We start from the raw sequence: 19,221 nt of genomic DNA, 5'->3' as shown, positions 1-19,221 counted from the left end.
TAGAGACAGGGTCAGAGAGAGAAGCAAAAAGAAAAGGAGGCAGGCCCAGAGCATAGGCAGTCACCTGCACCAGTAAGCGAAACAGACACTGTACAGGCCCCTTTCCAGCCTCTGAACAGCAGACTGGAAAAGAAACAGCCCCACGTTAACAGTGCTGTCTCTAGAGAGCGGGATCCTGGGGGATATTTTTCTTTCTTATTTCACCAATTACATGCAATGAATATTATTACTTTTATAATCAAAACAAAAGATACACTTTCTAAGAAAAGAAAAAGAAGGCAGGCATCTCTGCAGGTGTTTAGGTAACAGAGGGGAAAGCAGCTTTGCCGTGGGTGATGAGTGAGTGTCCCAGGACAGGGGCTCCCAAGGGGAGCACTGGACTTACGGGTGAGGTCAGGCAGGAGCCAGGCATTGCAGTTGACTTGGTAGAGTAGAACATCGCTGCTGAACTCATCAGGGTCCGAGCGCCCCCCAAGGACCACCATGGTGTCCCCTAGCAGGGCTGAGGCGTGGAAAAGCCGGGGCCGGGGCTGTTGGGGAGACACCGCAGGATGGCCAGTCAGAGTCCATACTCCTCTGCTCACCCCTCAGCCCACCTGCCACCCTGACCCCTCCCACACCTCAGCCACCACCAGCCCACCCAACCCTAACCTCCCTCAAAACTCCACTCCTTCCTCCGGGAAACCTCCTTCATTCTTCAGAGCAGTCCCCAGGGCCATCTCCCTTCCCTGGACTCCCAGAAGCCCCATGCCATGCGCTGTTCCCCAGGAAGCTGGCCCAGGCTGCTTGCGCTGAATCCTGCAATTCTCGTGTGACCTTACCAGCTGGACTGGGGGCACCCTGGGGGTGAAGCTCGGGCCTCCCTTATAGTCCAGTCCCCAAAAGGGCTTGGAAAGATGTTTGCAGATGGAAAATCAATGGTCTCTACCCAGCACATCCAGAGTCCAGACTCCCACCCACTATCTACCTCCTTTGGCCTTGAAGGCAGGAGGCACGAGGCTCAGTCCCAGCCCAGAAGGGGAGGCTGGGGAGTGGAGGGACCTGTCAGGGCCACCCCCAGAGTGGGGCAGAGCTGGGGCCAAACCGGGCCTCTGACCTCCTGCTCTAGGATTTTTCCCTCCAAGTGCGTAGTGCAAGAAGGGGAGACATGCGGGGTGCCACAGTTCAGTCGAGGGGACTAGGAAGGAGGGGAGTAGGAATCCAGGGTTGAGCTAGTCCCTGGGATGCTGGGAAAAGGGGGGCCCGCTCCTTCCTGCCCCCCGTGTCTGTCTGTGTACACCTATCTTCCTGACCTTTGCCCCCTGGGAAGGGGCCAGCAGGCTCCAGGTGCGGTCAGGACAGTGCAAGGAGTAGAGCTCAGGGGACGGGGCTGCCAACTCCACATGGAAGCGGAAACCCCCAAACACGTAGAGGGAGTCCGTGGCCTCGTGGTACACTGCAGAATGACCGTAGAGACCTGGGGGGGAAGGAGTGAGCAGAGACGGGGGAGGCTGCTGATTAGGAACAATCTCCCACCTTCCTGGGCTCCCCTTCCTGGGGCCACACCACCTAGGAACTCTCCTCAACCCCTCCTTCCCGCTACGGCTCGAAAGGACAACCACCAGAGACTCTGGGCAAGGGAAGAGAGGGAGACGGGGTGACCTGAGTGTCCTGGGTCGGGGGAGGGACAGTGAGCAAAGAATGGAGAAGGAAAATACCTGAGAGGCAGGGATCTAGGACCCACCCGGGAGAGGAACACGGTGACCCCCTGACACTGGGCTGGAGATGGGCAGCCTATCCTGGGCTAGAGAGAGAAAGGCTGACCTTTTCAAGAGCTGCTCTGAGGATCTGGGTGGGCATGGGGGGAAGACAGGGGCCTCAGGGGCAGTGACGACAGGGTACGGCAGTGGACAGAGAGCCTACACAGAGCCCCAGCTGGCCAGGTGCCCGCCCTGTGCCCAGCCCTACCCGTGGGAGGTGTCCCACTCTGGGCTCCAGACACCCAGGTGCCAGTCACCAGCTGGTACTCGAAGAGCTGCTGGTTGAAGCCACTTTCAGGGGAGTAACCGCCCACCAGGAGCAGAGACAGGCCTCGGCGGGATGTAAGGGTGTGACCAGCAACTGCTGGAAGCTCCACAGTCTGAGGAACCTGGGGGACAGAAGGCAGAAGTCACCAGGGAGCTGGTGAGGGGTGATTTTACGGGCAGAAGCAAGCCTCAGAACTCGACACTCCTCTCGAGCCCGTAAGGAGGTAGTGAGCTGCCCAAAGCTGGTCGGACCCTAAGCTTCCAACCGGCCATGGTCCCAGCAGGCGTGCGGTGGGGCCCCCTGCCATTTCCACTCGCTCACTGTCACTGATGCAGGTCGGGGCAGCCTGCTGTTCCTCTGGGAAGCCCTCTTCTCACTCTGGCTTCATGGGGCTGATCATACCCGCCCCACAGTGGGCCACAGCCCGGCCCGGCGGACAAGAGTATCCCACCCACTTGGCCACAGGCTGGCTTGGGAATATGACGTGACCTAGGATGGCCAGTGAGATTCAACTCTTGGACCCGTGCTGGAGCCCTGGGGAGAAGCTGCATCCTCTCAGGGGTAGGATGGGCAGGAGCCACTCTGGCCATCCCTGCTAGAGATGGATCATGGGGGCTAGGAGAAGAGGGGGCTCACCTTCTCCTGCCGCCACTGCAGGGTGGTGAGGTTGAGGATCCAGAAGTCGCGAGCAACACCCCCAGCTGTGAGTCCCCCCAGAAGGTACATGGCACCACGGCCAGAGGACACGTAGGCAGCTGCATGGAAGGAGCGGGGTGAGGGGCCTGGGCCCCCATCCTCAGCTCCCGCCAGCATCTGTGTCCAGCGTCGCTCACTCACTGAATACCTGGCACCATGGAGCAAAAGAGAAGTCTTGCTATAGTTATCCCAGCATCACCTGGGATGACCCTGCAATAAGTATCCTAGCATCACCTGGGATGATCCCTCACACACACAGATATCCCAAAATCCCTAGGGTGACCCTCCTATGACAACCATCTTACCATCCCCATCTCCCCCAAGTAGCACCACCCAAACAAGTATCCCAGACCCCGAGGTGAGCCTCCTGTGACAAGTGTCCCAGCATCTTTTGGGGTGTCCTTCACCTGCAGAGGTTTTTTTACATCAGGTTTGGTTTTGTTTTCACCCCTAAGGGACTCATGACACACATCTCAGCATCTCCTGAGGTGACCTTCTCTCATTCACGCATCCCACCTCCTGGAGGCAGTCCTCACCTGTACAGGTTTCCTAGCAGTCCCTGGGGGAGGCCTAGGCCCCCAAACATCCACAAGGTGGCATCAGGTCCCTCCACCATGGTGTGCCCGAGGCGGTGTAGGAATCGGCTGGCAGTGTCCTGGGGGTGGAGGTGGGGACGTGAGGGGTCAGGCGAAAGTTATTATAAAGTGTCAGGCTGGGTGTAGGGTCGGAGGGGTGGTCCCAGAAATGGTGTGGGGAGAATGATCCAGAGGCAGGCTGTGTGGCCCCTCCTTGGAGAGTGGCATCCACAACTCACAGCTGAGAGGCGGCTGTCCATAAGGGTCTCCCAGACCAGCTGCCCGCCATCCAGCTTCGTGGCACAGTCAGGGCCCCCGAAGCCCTCGGCACAGATGCACACACCTAGGCTCTGGGGAACAGTGGAAGGAGGCTCAGAGGGAGCCCAGATCTCTACCCGGGTCCCACTCGGCTTGCCTGTCCTCCACATACCTGGTTACAAGTCCCCGCCCCACTGTGGGCGTTGCAGTTCTCAGGACACAGAGCCATGCGGCAGTGGGGGCCAGCCCAGCCCTGGGGACATCGGCAGAGTCCAGCGCCTGTGGCTCCATCCTGGGGGATGCACTCCTGGGGGACAGGGCAGCTCCCGGGGCCCCCCGACCCGCAGCGGGCGGAGCCCACTGAAGCGTTGAACCCCCACGATGAGGAGCCATTGGCCTCCCAGTGGAGCACGAGCAGTCCTGTTGGGGGAGAGGCAAAGGCTTGTGGCAGGGCCAGGTTCCAGGGTATTGCTCTACCCCAGGTTCTCAGTGTCACTGGCCAGGACAGCAAGGCCCTCCTCATCATTTATAATCACTGCCACACTTAGCTGTCATCCTGCACCCTGCACACCCTCTCCCTCATCCAACCCATCAAATTCCCATTCCAATCCCATCACTGGCAAGCTCCAAACCCTCCACAACTCCCTGCAGCTCTGACATAAAACCCAGTCTCCTTACAAAATAGATTAGTGGTGGGGGAAGGGAGCAGGAATTAGTTATATGCTATGCAAATAGTGCCTCAATAAAATTATGTCCAAAGCAGGTGGGCAGCTGTAGGCTCTCTGACCTTAAGGCCTCCCTGTGTCCCAGCCCTAAGCACTCCAGCACTGCAGGCCCCCTTCTGGCCTCTTAGGGCCTGGGCACCTGCTCCTCTGGCCTGGAGAGGTCGCCCTCCTCCCTCGCCCCTTCCTGTGCCTCAAGTGAAATATCTCCTCCGCAAAGAAGCCCTCCCCAACTCCCCAGACAGGCCAGGTGCCTGCTCCTTCCCACATCCTCTCCTCCCTTAGCAAAGGTGCCACTCTCCTGACTTCCTGACTCTAACTGGTTACGTGCTGTTTGTCACGCCCTGCACCCCCTCCCACTGTCAGTCCACGAAGGCCTGTGTCCCTCGTTCATTCCTGTATCCTCAGCATCCAGCTCAGGTGCAGCTTGGTACACATTTGCTGAATGAAATAAAATCGACGGCCCCTCGGGTCAAGTTGCTCCTTGCAGAGGGGGTTTGGGGTTTCAAGCGATCCCCAGCAGGCCCACGACCACTCCGCCCTCTCTCTCCCAGCCTCGGAGATCTCTCTGATCTATGATGTGAAGAGAAGTTTCCAGGCTCGGGCCCAAAATGCCCCAGGTAACAAATTATTTTTAGCACAACTCCATCAGCTTGAGCTGGTTTCCCAAACTCCCAGCATTGCTGATGTAATAACGGGCCTGGTGATTCTTGTTTGTGGCGTGTCCTGTATGCTGTGGAATGTAGAGTGGCATCCCTGGCCTCCCCACTCATGATGATCAGAGTGTCTCTAAGATGTAGCCAAAGGGCCCAAGGGGCAAAATCACCCCTGGCTGAGAACCACCAGGCTGAGGAGATAGGCAAGGGGCCTTCACACCAGCCACATTCTGTGTCCCCCAAAGACTTGTCCCCAGCCAGGGCAATCCTCTCTACTAGAGAAACGGAGGCCTAGATGTGGCAAGTCAGGGGCAGAGTCGGGCTGGGTCTCAAGCCCACCTCGGGGGATAGCATACAAGAGGGCAAGGATTACACAGCCTAGGACAGGCTCCCACTTTCCCCAGTCCCCATACCAGACAGGGCCTGCACTGTGAGGGGCCTGTCCCGCCGCTGGCCACAGAAGGCAGCAATGAGGCTCCGGTCTGACTGGACGACACCAGTGTCCAGGAAGCGCGGGAATCCATCAAAGGCCAGGACGTAGCTCAGCTAAAGGTGGAGGATGCAGAGTGAAGGATCAGGGGACAGGAAGGGTGAGAAAGAGGGACACCTGGGGTCTGGGAGGAGGAGGAGCTCAAGAGGAGAGGGCAATCTGAGACCGGGAAGCAGGCCGCTTGACACTTCTGGGCAGACTGTCAAACAGTGGCGTGGAGGCCACCATCCCCCTCCTGTGTTCACAGCAGACATGGTTAATCAATCAGGCACTCTCACATGGAGCCTCTTTCTCAATACATAGCTCCTGGTGGCCACTACCTACTGGTGGGAGTTGGCACACAAAGTACAAATATTAACCATGCCCAGACTGGGGAGTGGGGACTCCGGAGATGGGAGGTGGTCTGGGGAACCGGAGGTCTGCGGTCTGAGGAAGAGAGCTTTGGATTTGGAGAATAAAGAAACAGGGATGTGGGATTAGGATCAGACTGGGTGGGGGAGACATGGGCCTGAACTCTGGAGCCCTTGGGACTCACCGTGCAGGGGGTGCTGCTGTCAGGGGAGAAGGTGAGGGTGAGTGGGGGACAGAGGGTCCCAGGGGCACAGGGCTGTAGCACCTCGGTGGCCGAGACAACCCACACACAATAGGACAGGCCTGGCCCGGCTCTCGCTGCCCCGCCACCTGGAGGCAGCAGCCCCCCAACCCGGCGTGAACCCAGGGCCACAGAGGACACGTTGGTGAGGAGGGCACGACCTCCACACTCCCGGAAACAGGAGCCACCAGCCCTGGGGAGATGGAGGAGAGAGAGCAAGAACGTCAGACCATTCCCACCCCATCCCATCATGTCCCTAACCCCACCCTGGCCCACCTGGCTGACCCCTGGCTCACCGGGGGTCCCCATAGTAGCCGGGGGAGCAGAACTGGCAGTGGGCACCTTCAGTATGGTCCTGGCAGAAGCAGAGCCCGCTGAGGTTGTCACAGTGGCCACGGCGCGGGTCCCCGTGCCCGTTGCACTGGCAGGGCCGGCAGCCACCCGAACCTGTGGCGTTGCCAAAGCTGCCAGGCCGGCACCGTTCGCAGTGCTCCCCCCACGTCCAGTCTGTGGAGGCCCCACAGGCAGGACGTAGAGTCAGGGCAGGGCAGGAGCCCGGAACACTCAGCTGATCCCTGACCCCCCATGGCTGCTCCAGAGGAAGATAACTGGGGCCAGATTGGGGAGGAATTGCAAGCCCCAAGAGGGGAGCCTGAGGCCCCACCCAAGAGATGGCTGGCACTGAAACCATTTGGGGTCAGGAGCAGGCAATGGGACAGGGGGACCCAGAGCTGGGTGAGGGGACCCAGAAGCCCAGGCAGAGAAAGGAAACCGGAGCCCAGGGAGGGTCCCTGAGGCCAGCCCCGGGAGTTGAGGATGAGGCCGCTCACCCTGGCACTCATCACAGAAGCCAGGTCCCCGCTTGCGACAGTGGCTGTGGAAGTTGCAGCCGCAGTCCCGGGAGCAGCGGGGCGCAGGGGGTCCCGGGGCAGGCGTGGGTGGGGGCAGGTCAGACGTCCAGCCCAGGTCACACACACAAGTGAAGTCGGGGGGACCGCTGCACACACCATGGCCACAGTCTTCCAGGCACCTGAGGGTGTGGCGGGGGTGGGGAAGGGCTGGGCAGGCCAGAGCCCCCAAGGCACACCTCCCTATTGTCCCCTTCCACCCCATCCTCTCCCCAGCAACGCCATCACAGGGTATTGCCTGTTCCTCCGCCCCACCCAAGGACTCTGTGGGCGGCCCTGTCTCCAAGGTAACCCCACCACACGTGGTAACTCCTGTCTCTATAGTAACCACATATCACCACTGGTAATCTGCTCTGTGAAAACCCCTTTCAACTTGGTCCTCCTCCATCTCCATGGCAACGCTGAAGACTACGGCCCGCAGTCCGTGGGTGACCTGTCCCCACAGTAACTAGTGTTACACCGGGGGACCCTGTCACTCTAATGAGGACCTGCCCTGCAAAGTAAAAACCCCAGGCTCACCAGAGATGCTGGTTCCCTGGGAGGCACCCCTCCCTCCATCTCCATAGGCCCAGCTCTGGGGCGACATCTCCATGGAAACCCATACCCACTCACGTGCGGTTGCAGTATGTGATGCCATCGCCCTGGTAGCCCCGCTGGCAGTGACACTCATAGCTGAGGGGTGTGTTCAGGCAGGTGGCCCGCAGGTGGCACCGCGCCAGACCCAGGCGACACTCATCCACATCCGGGCAGCGAGCATATGCCCAGCGGGCAGGAAGGGCCACCGACAGCCCCAGGCCCTCTCCCACCCATAGGGAGCAGTTGCCTCCCTCCAGCGGCCCTGAGAAGTCCCCCTGGAGGCACCTGGGAGGCACAGGAGATGGGAGGTTTGGAAGGGGGAGATGATAAAGGAACGAAAGACACAGCCAGGGAGCGAAGGGCCAATGGGAAGGAAAGAAATGGAAATATGAATATGGAGAGAAAGACACGAGGAGAAATGAAAGAGACAGATGGCCAGAGAAGTCAGACAGGCAAGATTTTAACAGGCAAACAAGAGAAAGAGACAAGGAAACAAAGAAAGGAAGAGAGAAGGAAAGACAGAAACAGAAGGACAAGATGGGAAGACCAGAAGAAACCAGTCACAGAGACAGGGAAAGAGTAGGGATGGAGAAGGGGAGGAGAAACAAAGAGACCATGGTCATTAGAATCAGGGCAAGAGGAGAGCCGCACACCCTGCCCACCCTCCACCCTCCGGCCACCCAGCCTCACCGTCCCAGCGTGGGGTTGTCCTCATTGCCACACCAGCCGCACTCATGGCTCTGCAGACACTCGTGGCAGGTCAGGAAGCGGTCACAGCTCCGGCATCGAGGTTCAGAGTGCACGCTGTAGGGCAACAGGTGTGGGTAGGCGTGTCTAAGCCCTCTCCCCCCTCCCATACCCCCCTCTTCTCTGTGAGCCCTGCCACCCTGCCCAGACTGCACCTGTCGTCCCAGCCTCGGCAGCCCCCATGCGGGTACCGGGCCAGGTAGGCGGCAAACAGGAAGCAGGTGTGGGTGGACTGACACCAGGCACACTGGCTGGAGTTGGCCAGGCAGTCATCACAGGTCAGGCGCCTGGGGACGGGGAGCAGGGGCAGCGTCAAACCGTGTACCGGCCCCCACAAACCCCGTACCTACCCTCTCCCTGGGCCCAGGCGGCTCACTGGCTACAGAGCGGGGGACATTCCTCGGGGCTCTTCAGGGCACCCCGACTCCGGCCCCGCCGGCTGCATGCAGCATCCCCTTTGCGGTTGGTGCTCTGATGCCACTCGCAGAAGGGGTCCTGGGGAATTAAAGATGTAAAAGCCCAGTTAAGTCATTTACCTTGGACTCCCAGCAACAGTCCCATCACCAGCTCAAACCCACAGACCCCCATCTTCCAGCTCCCCTCCACATCCCAGCTGCCTGCCTCTCCAGGCTTTCCCCTTCCTGGAGGGCATTCACAGGACCCACCTTCCTAGGACCCATTCCCCTTTGGGGGCAAAAGAACACGTATGTGTGGTCTAGTTGGGGCCAATCCATCCTTAAGATCCAGACGTGGGCCGGGGGCCACATTCCCTCCTCTTCTAGCCTCACAGATGGGTCTGAGAGTCGGCACAAGACCCAAACAGAGCCAATGAAATGTGCTTCTAAGACTTCAGTTGAACTGGGGGTGAAAGTGGGGTGGGGACAGAAAGGTACTCTCTTCCACTTGGGACTCGGGGCTGAGCAAGGGGGTGAATATCTGGAGCCCTTGTGGCTCCCTTGCCACTCCCAAGGAATAATTCTCCAGGGAATGGAGAAGTGGGTGTCTGACTACATGGTGTGTAACAAAGGCCTAAAGACCTACTCCTGGGCTCTGGTGGCCCAGCCTATAAATGTCCCTCCAGAAAAGAGGTGCTAAGTTGCATTTTCTGGCCCTCACAACAGGGACGGTCTTGACTGCCGGGAGCCTATTCTCTAGCCTCTCTCACCTCCAGAGCAAGGACGACGGCCCCATCTCTCTCCCCCCACCGCACCCAGGAGACCTCTCAGATGCCCGTGCCAACTTCAGGGGGCCCTCCCCCTCCCCAGTTGCCTGATTCAGCTGCCTTGATCTTGAGACCTCCCCTCCGTGGCTTGGCAGGCACCTGAGTGCAGGCGTGACAGTCACGATGTTCCTCACAGAGAGGGCAGAGGGCAGGCACCAGCACCAGCAGGGACCCACCGGCCCCATCATCCCCGCAGCGGGCCCCGCTCTGGCGCAGGTGGCAGGTGGCGCTGGTCAGGCACCAGCCGCAGCCCTGGTCCGCCAAGCAGCCCAGGCAGGAGGAGTAGGAGGAACAGGCTGAAGAGCGGTAGGGCTCCAGGAAGAAGAAGGAGATCTCCTGGGGGAAGGGCTCACATGAGGGGCTGGGGTCCACACTCCCCAGTCCCAGGGCAGGAGTTGAGGTTAGGGGTAGGGGTTGGGTTTTAGAGCTAAAGACTTAAGTGTTTGGAGACAAAGTTGAGAACTCAATCATATAGAAACTCAGGATTTGGGATGAGCAGACAAAGGGGGATCAGGGTTTGAGAGAATCCAGAGATTAGAGAGCCAAGTACGGAGGCAGCAGCCAGGGCCAGTGGGGTAAGGGCAGGAGGAGTCAGATGTAGGCCGAGGTCAGAAGTGAGATCAGGTCAGAGTCTGGGGGTCAGAGGTTGGGGTCTGGAGGGCTCAAGGAGACTCAAAGTTCAAGAGTCAGAGAGTGGGAGGTCAGGTCAAAAGAGTCAGACTTTGCGGTCTGGGGTTCAGGAAGTTCAGGGGATCTGAGGCTGGGGCCTGGGTACTCACGCTGCCACCTGGCACGCCAGTCCGGTCCCACAGCAGGGTAAGTTCGCTATGCCCAGGGCCTGCCGAGCCATTGAGCTGGCCCCGGATCTCCACCGCGTACTTGTGGCCCCGGCCAGGCAGAGGGAAGAGGCGAGCAGACCCCGGGCGCTGTAGCCGCCTCGTCTCCTTCTCCTGCTGAGCCACCCAGCGCCCCACCTCCTCCTACATAGGGGTGAGGGATAGACAGGGGCCTCAGAACGTTCCGGCTGCCCCAACCCCTGAAACCCCGAAGAGCCTCAACCCCACCTAACACTCACCTCCATCCTGGAGAGGAAGAGGGCCTCAGAGTTCCTTGGACCCCAAAAACCTCCGAAAACCCTCAAGCCCCCCCCAACACTTCCACCCACCTCCTCCTTGGGGGAAGTCTGACTCAGTAACTTAGGCTTTCCCCATATTCTTCAAAATTCCCCATCACACAATTCCTTTCATAATTGAAAACCCCAGGGTCCTCCCTCCACTGAGGATATATCCCACGTCTCTGATTTCTCCCAGGTCCTCCCCTGCACCACACACCACAGTCCCTGTATTTATAACTAACAGCCCCTTGAATGTTCAGGCACCCTCACCATGTTTTCCGTATCAGGGCCCCGGGCCATCCGGGCCAGGACATGTAGACGCTGGGCCCGGGCCCACACAGCTACATCCTCAGCCCCCGGCCCCCCAGGCCCTCCCGGCAGCAGTGGGTGGATGAAGCCACGGTAGACCAGGGACACGTCGGTCTCTGGGCTGGGCGTCAGAGTGATGGTCGTACTGCGGACAATCAGGACCTGCACCAACCGGGAGGGAGGGGATGCATGAGTGCCTCTCCGCATGGCCCCACGGTGTCCACACCCCTCAGGTGAACATCAAAGCCCGAAAAGATCAGGCACCCCAACCTCCTTCCCTTTTTCATCAAACAAAAGACAGAGGCCAGGGGCCCTCTGAGTTAGGACTCCAACTTCGACAATAGACAGCAGGGTCCTGACCCCCGCTCATCACCTCTCTCATGAAACTCCGGGACCCCAGACCTCTCAGGAGCTTCTTCTCCGACATTCCACCTTTCCACTAAACCCCTTGAGAGTCCATGCTTTTTAAAAAGTCTCTTAACTACAGGGTTTGGAGAACTTCCAAGTTAGTGGACACATCTGTGCGCCAGCAGATGGTCACACCCCAGCTCTATGGGGACAAAGCTCCTTTGCTCATGGCCCCTCTGGACCTCACCCTATGTAACTAACATGTTCTCTGTTATATAATAAACAAGTACATAGTTCAAAAAAAAAAAAAAAGGAGTCCAGATCCAACATTCAAAATGACAGATACACTACATGATTAGCATGCATTTTGTAATTGCAAAAGAATGGAATAACCCCAGTAATTGTCAATGGGAGACTATTTATTTAAAGTATAGCACTTCAGGCCTAGAATCTAAATGAAATATTACAAAGCTATAAAAGAAAAGAAAAAAGAGGGTGTTTCCTAAGTTCTAAAAAGCTTGCTAGCATACTTTTTTTTTTAAGATTTTATTTATTTATTCAAAGACAAAGAGATTGAGAGAGAGGCAGAGACACAGGCAGAGGGAGAAGCAGGCTCCACGCAGGGAGCCTGATATGGGACTCGATCCAGGGTCTCCAGGATCATGCCCTGGGCCGAAGTGGGGCTAAACCGCTGAGCCACCCGGGCTGCCCGCTTGCCAGGATACATTAAGAAATAAAAGGAACGGTGCCTGGGTGTCTCAGTTGGTTGGGCGTCTGCCGTCAGCTCGGGTCATGATCCCAAGATCCTGGGACGGAGCCCTACATCAGGCTCCCTGCTCAGCAAAGAATCTGCTTCTCCATCTCCCTCTCCTTGTCCCTCCCCCTACTTATGCTATCTTGCAAATAAATAAATAAATAAATAAATAAATAAATAAATAAAATCTTTAAAAAAGAGAGAGAGAAAGAGAAAAGGAAGTGGCAATATAGTGTGGCTAGAATATTACTTTTTGTGCAAGAAAGAAAAATAATTAAATGTCACATTTACACATATTTGAATAGGTAGACCCTGCAAGGGTATAAAAGAAATCCAAATAGATCTTCTAGGGAAAGTCAGGGTGGGTTGAGTTGAGGAGATGCTGGGGACAGCTTCCCACACTGAAGGTAGGGAGTAGAATAGATGACAGAGATTTTCACTCCACAACTTTTTACATTATTATAGCTTTTGAACCATACAACTATATTACCTCTTTTAAAAATCGATAAGGAGGAGCACCTGGGTGGCTCAGTCAGTTAAGCAGGTCAGCTCAGGTCATTATCTCAGGGTCTAAGATTGAGCCCCATGTGGGACTCCATGCTGACCATGGAGCCTGCTTAATATTCTCTCTCTCTCCCTCTCCCTCTCCACCTCTCCCACTCTCTCTTAAAAAAATAAAATAAAATAAAATTTAACAAGAAGCCGCTGTGGAAAAGTTTGGTGATTCCTCAAATAAGCTAAATATTGAATCACCACATGACCTAACAATTCTGCTCCTAGATATGTAACCCCCCCCCCCAAAAAATAGGTGTTTGTTGCAATATATACAAATTTCAAATCACCTTCTACGCTTGAAACATAATATTGTACGTCTCTCTCAATTTAAAAAAAAAAAAGGAAAGTACTGTTAAAAAGAAAAAACGTATTCCAAAAAGAAAAAAAAAAAGAAAGAAAATACAGTGGCTTACACATGAACATTCATAGCAGCACTAGATACCCTGAATGTTCACCAGCTGATGAATGGATGTGGCACGGCCATACAAGAGAACATTACTCAGCCATAAAAAGGAATGAAGTTCTAAGGCAAGCTACAATCTGGCTAGACCTTGAAAACATTACTCTAAGTGAAAGAAGCCATGTGCCAAAGACAATATATACATGATTCCATTTATATGACATATCCAGAGTTGGCAAATCCAGAGTTAGTGGATTGCCAACCACTAACCACTAAACAGTTAGTGATTGCCAGGGGCTGGGGCAGGGGTGGGGTAATGGAGAGGGATTACTTAATGGATCTGGACTTTTCTTTGTGGGGTAACAAAAATGTTCTGGAACTAGGGGGTGACAGTGGTGCAATATCACGAATGCACTTAGTATCACTAATGGTAAATTTTATGTAATATGTGTTTCAGCACAATTTTAAAAAATCTTTTGAGGTCAGTGCAAAAAATCAGATCCTTGGGACGCCTGGGTGGCTCAGTGGTTGAGCGTCTGCCTTCAGCTCAGGGTGTGATCCTGGTCCAGGGACTGAGTCCTGCATTGGACTCCCTGCAAGGAGCCTGCCTCTCCCTCTGTTTATCTCTCTGCCTCTCTCTGTGTGTCGCTCATAAATAAATAAATAAATAAATAAATAAATAAATAAATAAATAAATAAATAAATAAAATCTTAAAAAAAAAATTAGGCCCTTGAAAGTAAAGACTTATTGGGCAAACATAAGAGTTGGTACAGATCCATTTGAAAAATGAAAACTCTAGGACCAGACCCTTCAACACTCCACACCGGGCCCCACCCCCTGGCCCCCCACCTTGTCAGGCTGCGAGGCATTGGGCGGCTGCTGGAATGTGAGCAGGTGCAGGCCAGGCAGGAAGCTCTGGGTGACGCAGGCCTCCAGGGATGTGACGAATACGGGGGCAGGCCCCCACCAGCCCACAGTGCCTGAGATCTGCTCCCCTCGGCAGCGGGCCTGCTCTGTGAGGATAGGAGGGTGGGGGAATGGAGGTCAGTATGGGGTGCTGCACCGCCCCCTCCCACACTGCCCCTGCACACTCACCAGGCCGAGGGAGGCAGCTCTCATTATGCACACACCAGCCCAGGGCCCCAGGCCCCCGGGGAGGAGCTGTGGGGCTGCTGAAGGCCAGGCAGGCCTGGCAGTCACCCAGAAGGCGGCCCAGGCCCAGGCAGCTGGCAGCTGGACACTGCGGGGAGGGGAGGGGACAGGGGTTACTGTCCACAAGGTAGTATGGGACCCGAGAAGTACTGTAGATTCAGGAGTCTTGGGGTAGAAAGCATCAGGAAATTGCAGAAGGGAATCGAAAGCCAGTTAGAATGAGGAAGATCAAGAGGGCAGGAGCTAGGGGATCTAGGGACAGGGTCGTAAGTTCAAAAGGATCAGGAGGGGTCAGAGGCTCAGGGGACAGCAGTCAGGAATGCCAATCTTAGGTGTGACACCAAATCTCCCAAGTGGAAGAAAGTCCTTCTCTACTAGGTTTCGACAGAGGGAGACACTGAGGGTCGTCGGGTCTCTATGCTAGGAGACTGAGCACTGTGACAGTCACTCACCGCCCCAGAGGGAGTCCCAGGAGGTGGTGCAGCTTGGCAGGCTCCCTGACACCAACTGCATTCGGGATCTCGGGAGCAGACACTGTGGTCCGTGTACATGGAGCAGTAGTCTAAGTGGTACTGCAGAGAGATGGGGGGGAGAGGGGTCTCCTCAGACCTGGAGCCTGTTCCCTCATGCCCCTGCACTCTGATTACCCCAGGAACCTCACCTGCTCCGCACCTTGGACCCCTTTCTATCCACTCTGCCCTCAGCCCCAGGGACCTCCACTCCTCCCCCCGCTTGGGCCCGGGAACCAACCTTCCTCTCCTAGGGACTTGGGACCCCCAAGTCCTCCTCCCAGGGACCCACCCCACCTTTCTCCCTCCTCCCTGGGGACCAGGCTATCTCCTCCCCAGCCACCCTCTCCCTATCACCCCCGTGCTCACGTCCGGGGCAGGCGCCTGGAACACAAAGGGAGGCACCTTGTAGGCCATCAAGTCCCCACGGGGCCGGCCACTGTACCCCCCAGCCACCAGCAGGACGCTGCCACCTAGCACAGCCGCCACATGTGAGTATCGACCACTGGGAGGTGCTGCTCGGCCTAGGAGAATACAGACCCCCACCCCCAACCAACAACATGAGATTACAACCAATCTCCCCTCCAACACTTTCGGCTCCCTTGCCTGGAGGACTACGGACTCTCCTATGCCTCAGCCCAGCCTCTCACCTCCTGCTTTACCTCAATGTGTCCAAGGAAACCATCTTAGCTCGACTGGCCCTGGCCCTGCCAGAGTTCCCACAGCCACAGCCCAAACCACCTTTAGGACAGAGCATGATCTTTGGGGTCAGAAAAACTTGGCTTCAATTCCCCGGTCTACCACTTACTTGGATTCATTTTATTTATTTCACCTTTTTAATTAAAAAAAAATTTTTCTGCAACACCTGGATGGCTCAGCGGTTGAGCGTCTTAGGCCCAGGGCGTGATCCTGGAGACCCAGGATCGAGTCCCACATTGGGCTCCCTGCATGGAGCCCGCTCCTCCCTCTGCCTATGTCTCTGCCTCTCTATGTCTCTCATGAACAAATAAATAAAATTTTTAAAAAAATTTTCTGGGCAGCCCGGATGGCTCAGCGGTTTAGCGCTGCCTTCAGCCCAGGACCTGATCCTAGAGACCGGGATCGAGTCCCACGTCAGGCTCCCTGAGTGGAGCCTACTTCTCCCTCTGCCTGTGTCTCTCTCTGCCTCTCTGTCTCTCATAAATAAATAAAGTCGTTTAAAAAAGATTTTTTTTAAAGATGAGAGACACACAGAGACACAGACACACAGAGAGGCAGAGACACAGGCAGAGACACAGACACACAGAGAGGCAGAGACACAGGCAAAGGGAGAAGCAGGCTCCCTGTGAGGAGCCTAATGCAGGACTTGATCCCAGGACCCTGGGATCACAACCTGAGCCAAAGGCAGACGCTCAACCACTGAGCCACCCAGGCATCCATACTTCCTTGGGTTCAAATCATGGGTCTGACTAGCTAGCTGTGTGGCCTTGGGCAAGGGACTCAGTTTCTCTGAATTTTGGTTTCCTCCTCAACAAACAGGACCATCTTCTGCCCTCAGGGAACCACGAGGCAGGCTACCCTGACTCTCACGTGGTTTTGTCTGTCTGGCACCAGCCTCCCTCCTGGTGATAGCCTCTGATTTTACTCTGGAAAATCACCCTCTCCCACTTTAATTTTTTTTTTTTTTTAATTTTATTTATTTATGATAGTCATACAGAGAGAAAGAGAGAGGCAGAGACACAGGCAGAGGGAGAAGCAGGCTCCATGCGCTGGGAGCCTGACGTGGGATTCGATCCCGGGTCTCCAGGATCGCGCCCTGGGCCAAAGGCAGGCGCCAAACCGCTGCGCCACCCAGGGATCCCCACCCTCTCCCACTTTAAAGAGAACTAGCTGATTCTATCAGGTGAGCACCCAGACCCAGGCCAACCTGAAGCCAGCTGTCACTCAAGTGAGCTGAGAACTTGGTTCTGCTCAAGCTGACTGGGTTGGATTCTGTTACTCAGAACCAAGAGTTCTGACTGATGGGTAAGTGGTCAGTGACTGGTGATCCCTTACCCACTTACCGATTTGTATGCTCTGCAAGCACATGGGACTTAGCCCAGGGACTCACAAACCATGGAGGAAGAGGCCTCCAGAAACCTCACACTCTGGCCTAAAGGAAAACCCGGGGAGCACCTGGGTGGCTCAGTGGTTGGGCACCTGCCTTTGGCTCAAGGCGTGATCCCAGGGTTCTGGGATCGAGTCCTGCATCGGGCTCCCCGCAGGGAACCTGCTTCTCCCTCTGCCTGTGTCTCTGCCTCTCTCTTTGTGTCTCTCATAAATAAATAAATAAAATCTTTAAAGGACAAGCAGAAGGGCCCTGGATTATAGGCCTCGAAGGCCAGGCCAAGGCTTTATTCCTGACGGTCAAATAGGCTTCCATGGGGAACCCTTTGGCCAGCCTACCCCTTAAATGTCAATGTCCCTTCCTCATGCTTGTTTTCTCTTCCTCACTCTTCTGTTAAGTGGCATGGGGAGAAGAGATGGGCCTCTTGGAAGTCCACAACCCCATGAAATGATATGCCCAGTTTGTGTGTACAGGTGCCTTTCTGGAGAGGGCCCATGGCTTCCGTGTGATTCTCCAAGCAGTCTGATTGAGTCAGTCTGAAGGGTTTCTCCACACCCCCTTCCAGGCAAGCCCTCAGGCCCTGGGTCAGGATCCTGACAGTTTCAGAAAGTCAACATACTGAGCCCTTTGCTAGGCGGTCTTCATTCTTCGCACCTCTTGTGACAGCCCAGTGGTGTGTTACTGTCATCCCCACTTTACAGACGGGGAGACTGAGGCACAAAGAGACGAAATGATATTTTTGTGTAGACAGTTGCTCAGGGCCAGCCATCCTGGTTCTGCCACTTGCCCATCATAGGACTTTGAAAAGGCTACATGGAGACAGTTCCCTGGGTGGCTGGAAACTGCCAAAATCTGGACTAGAGCCTAGATGGCTCTAACTCCTCCCGTCTCCATGGCAACAGTGCCCCTGCCCTGCCTCCTCCCGAGGCTTGCCTCTGGAGGCCTCCTCCAACGGGACACCTGGCTCACCCTACAAGGACCCAGGTGGCTCCTTCCCAAAGCCCAGATTCGCTGTCAGGTGATGTGTGACTCTCAGAATCTCAGGACCCCTCAGGAAAACAGACAGGCCACTCACCCTCTGGGGTTCCTGGGGGTGCGAGCTCGGCCCCTGATACCCACTGATGGCAGCCAAGGTGGTAGAAGAAGAGGCCGTCCTCATAGCACTTTTCCTCCTGGTAATGGGTGTGTACGTTGCCTCCTGGGAAAGGACGAAAGGGGCACAGCTGGCAAGCCTGGTGGCGGTGGGGACACCCATGTAGGGAGCCCCAGCTCAGTGTGGGCTTGGGGCCCTGGCTGGCAGGCAGGTAGGCAGGCAGGTGGGACCAGGGAGCCTCCTCACCATAGACCACCATGTAGTTCCCCAGGACACTGGCTGTGTGGAAGGCTCTCTCCCGTGGGCCCTGAAGCCCATCCCGGCCCTTCAGGGTAGTCCACACGCGCCGATCCACATGGAAGAGCTCGGTGGAGTTCACCCGCACAGAGAACCTATTGGGAGGGACAGAGGAGGGGCTCAGGGCAGGAAGGGCTCCTCTCCCTCCTCTGGGCTCTCAAGAGCAGGGGGAGACTGGCATGATGGGGTTTATGTCCCCACAGAACAAGAAGCTCCTGGTGGGCAAGACCCAGGTCTGGCTCATCACTGGATTCCGTACATAATGTAGCCAGGGTTGGCCACCAAGCAGGGCATGGCTGAGTGGATGGACAGGTGGGAGTGCATGGGAAGTTAAGTGGCCAAGAGAGTAGACGGAGGGTTAGAGAGTTGGTGAGCAGTGGAGAAAATAAGAGAATGAATGAACAAGTGAATGACCTAAGGAAGGAGGGACCGGATGACTGCCCTAGTCCATCAGTAGGCAAAGATCACTAAAGACTGAAGACCCAGGGTCCTGAGCCAGGTTTGGCACTGCCGGGCAGGTCACTCACCGGGCGGTGGAGGGCCGGTGTCCACCGTGAACAAGCAGGGTGCGAGAGGGGGCATGAAACACCATGGAGTGGCCGGTGGCAGCAGGGGGCCGCCCGCCTGCTGGAACCACCTGCTCCCAGTAGCCCCCACTGGTGCTGTCGAGACGGAAACGGAAGAGGCCAGAGGAGAAGAGGTCGTGCTGGGTGCGGCCACCAGACACATAGAGCCAGATGTCGTCCACTAGGGCGGCTGCGTGACCTGCCAGGCCTGGCGGGCCCGAGGAACTGGAGACAGGTGGTGCGAGGAGCTCCCAGTGGCCCCCGCCCAGCGGACTGAAAGCCCACACGTCACTAGTGAGGGAACCATTGGCCAGCTCACCACCCATGAGCACCAGGGAGCCGGCCCAGGCCACAGCTACATGGGAGTGACGGGCAGCCTGTGGGGAAGAGACCAGGAGACAAGATGGTGACACAAAGGAAGAGTGACAGGGAAAGCCAGCCAGAGAGATGCAGAGACAGAGACATGGAGGAAAAGACAGAGACATAGAGAAAAATAGCCTGGGATACACAAAGAGAGAAAAGAAGACAGACCTAGGAAGGTAGACACGAGTGAATAAAAACAAATTGAAAAAAAAAAAAAAAAGTAGG

At 56.2% G+C, this 19,221-nt stretch overlaps 1 protein-coding gene across 2 annotated transcripts in view; it reads right to left on the bottom strand.

Annotated features, from left to right (window-relative positions):
• MEGF8 (multiple EGF like domains 8) overlaps positions 1–19,221 on the bottom strand; it is a 42,194-nt gene that overhangs the window by 12,749 nt on the left and 10,224 nt on the right. For both annotated transcript variants that reach the window (XM_026014014.2, XM_026014015.2), the window contains exons 6-30: positions 18,595–19,010; positions 18,017–18,162; positions 17,753–17,875; positions 14,961–15,115; positions 14,535–14,654; positions 14,026–14,170; positions 13,780–13,943; positions 10,834–11,034; positions 10,229–10,429; positions 9,549–9,785; positions 8,604–8,722; positions 8,383–8,514; positions 8,171–8,284; positions 7,517–7,765; positions 6,827–7,026; positions 6,293–6,503; positions 5,940–6,189; positions 5,328–5,460; positions 3,709–3,956; positions 3,518–3,628; positions 3,240–3,358; positions 2,644–2,851; positions 1,948–2,128; positions 1,293–1,456; positions 386–530 (exon numbers count right to left, since the gene is read on the bottom strand). In XM_026014014.2, the coding sequence (XP_025869799.2) occupies positions 386–530; positions 1,293–1,456; positions 1,948–2,128; positions 2,644–2,851; positions 3,240–3,358; positions 3,518–3,628; positions 3,709–3,956; positions 5,328–5,460; positions 5,940–6,189; positions 6,293–6,503; positions 6,827–7,026; positions 7,517–7,765; positions 8,171–8,284; positions 8,383–8,514; positions 8,604–8,722; positions 9,549–9,785; positions 10,229–10,429; positions 10,834–11,034; positions 13,780–13,943; positions 14,026–14,170; positions 14,535–14,654; positions 14,961–15,115; positions 17,753–17,875; positions 18,017–18,162; positions 18,595–19,010 (4,492 nt within the window). The remainder of the gene's footprint in view (positions 1–385; positions 531–1,292; positions 1,457–1,947; positions 2,129–2,643; positions 2,852–3,239; positions 3,359–3,517; positions 3,629–3,708; positions 3,957–5,327; positions 5,461–5,939; positions 6,190–6,292; positions 6,504–6,826; positions 7,027–7,516; positions 7,766–8,170; positions 8,285–8,382; positions 8,515–8,603; positions 8,723–9,548; positions 9,786–10,228; positions 10,430–10,833; positions 11,035–13,779; positions 13,944–14,025; positions 14,171–14,534; positions 14,655–14,960; positions 15,116–17,752; positions 17,876–18,016; positions 18,163–18,594; positions 19,011–19,221) is intronic.

This window comes from Vulpes vulpes, chromosome 1, assembly GCF_048418805.1.
Source record: "Vulpes vulpes isolate BD-2025 chromosome 1, VulVul3, whole genome shotgun sequence".
NCBI lineage: Eukaryota > Metazoa > Chordata > Mammalia > Carnivora > Canidae > Vulpes > Vulpes vulpes.
Note: the sequence above shows the minus strand (reverse complement) of the source record. Positions and strands in the feature narration are given on the sequence as shown.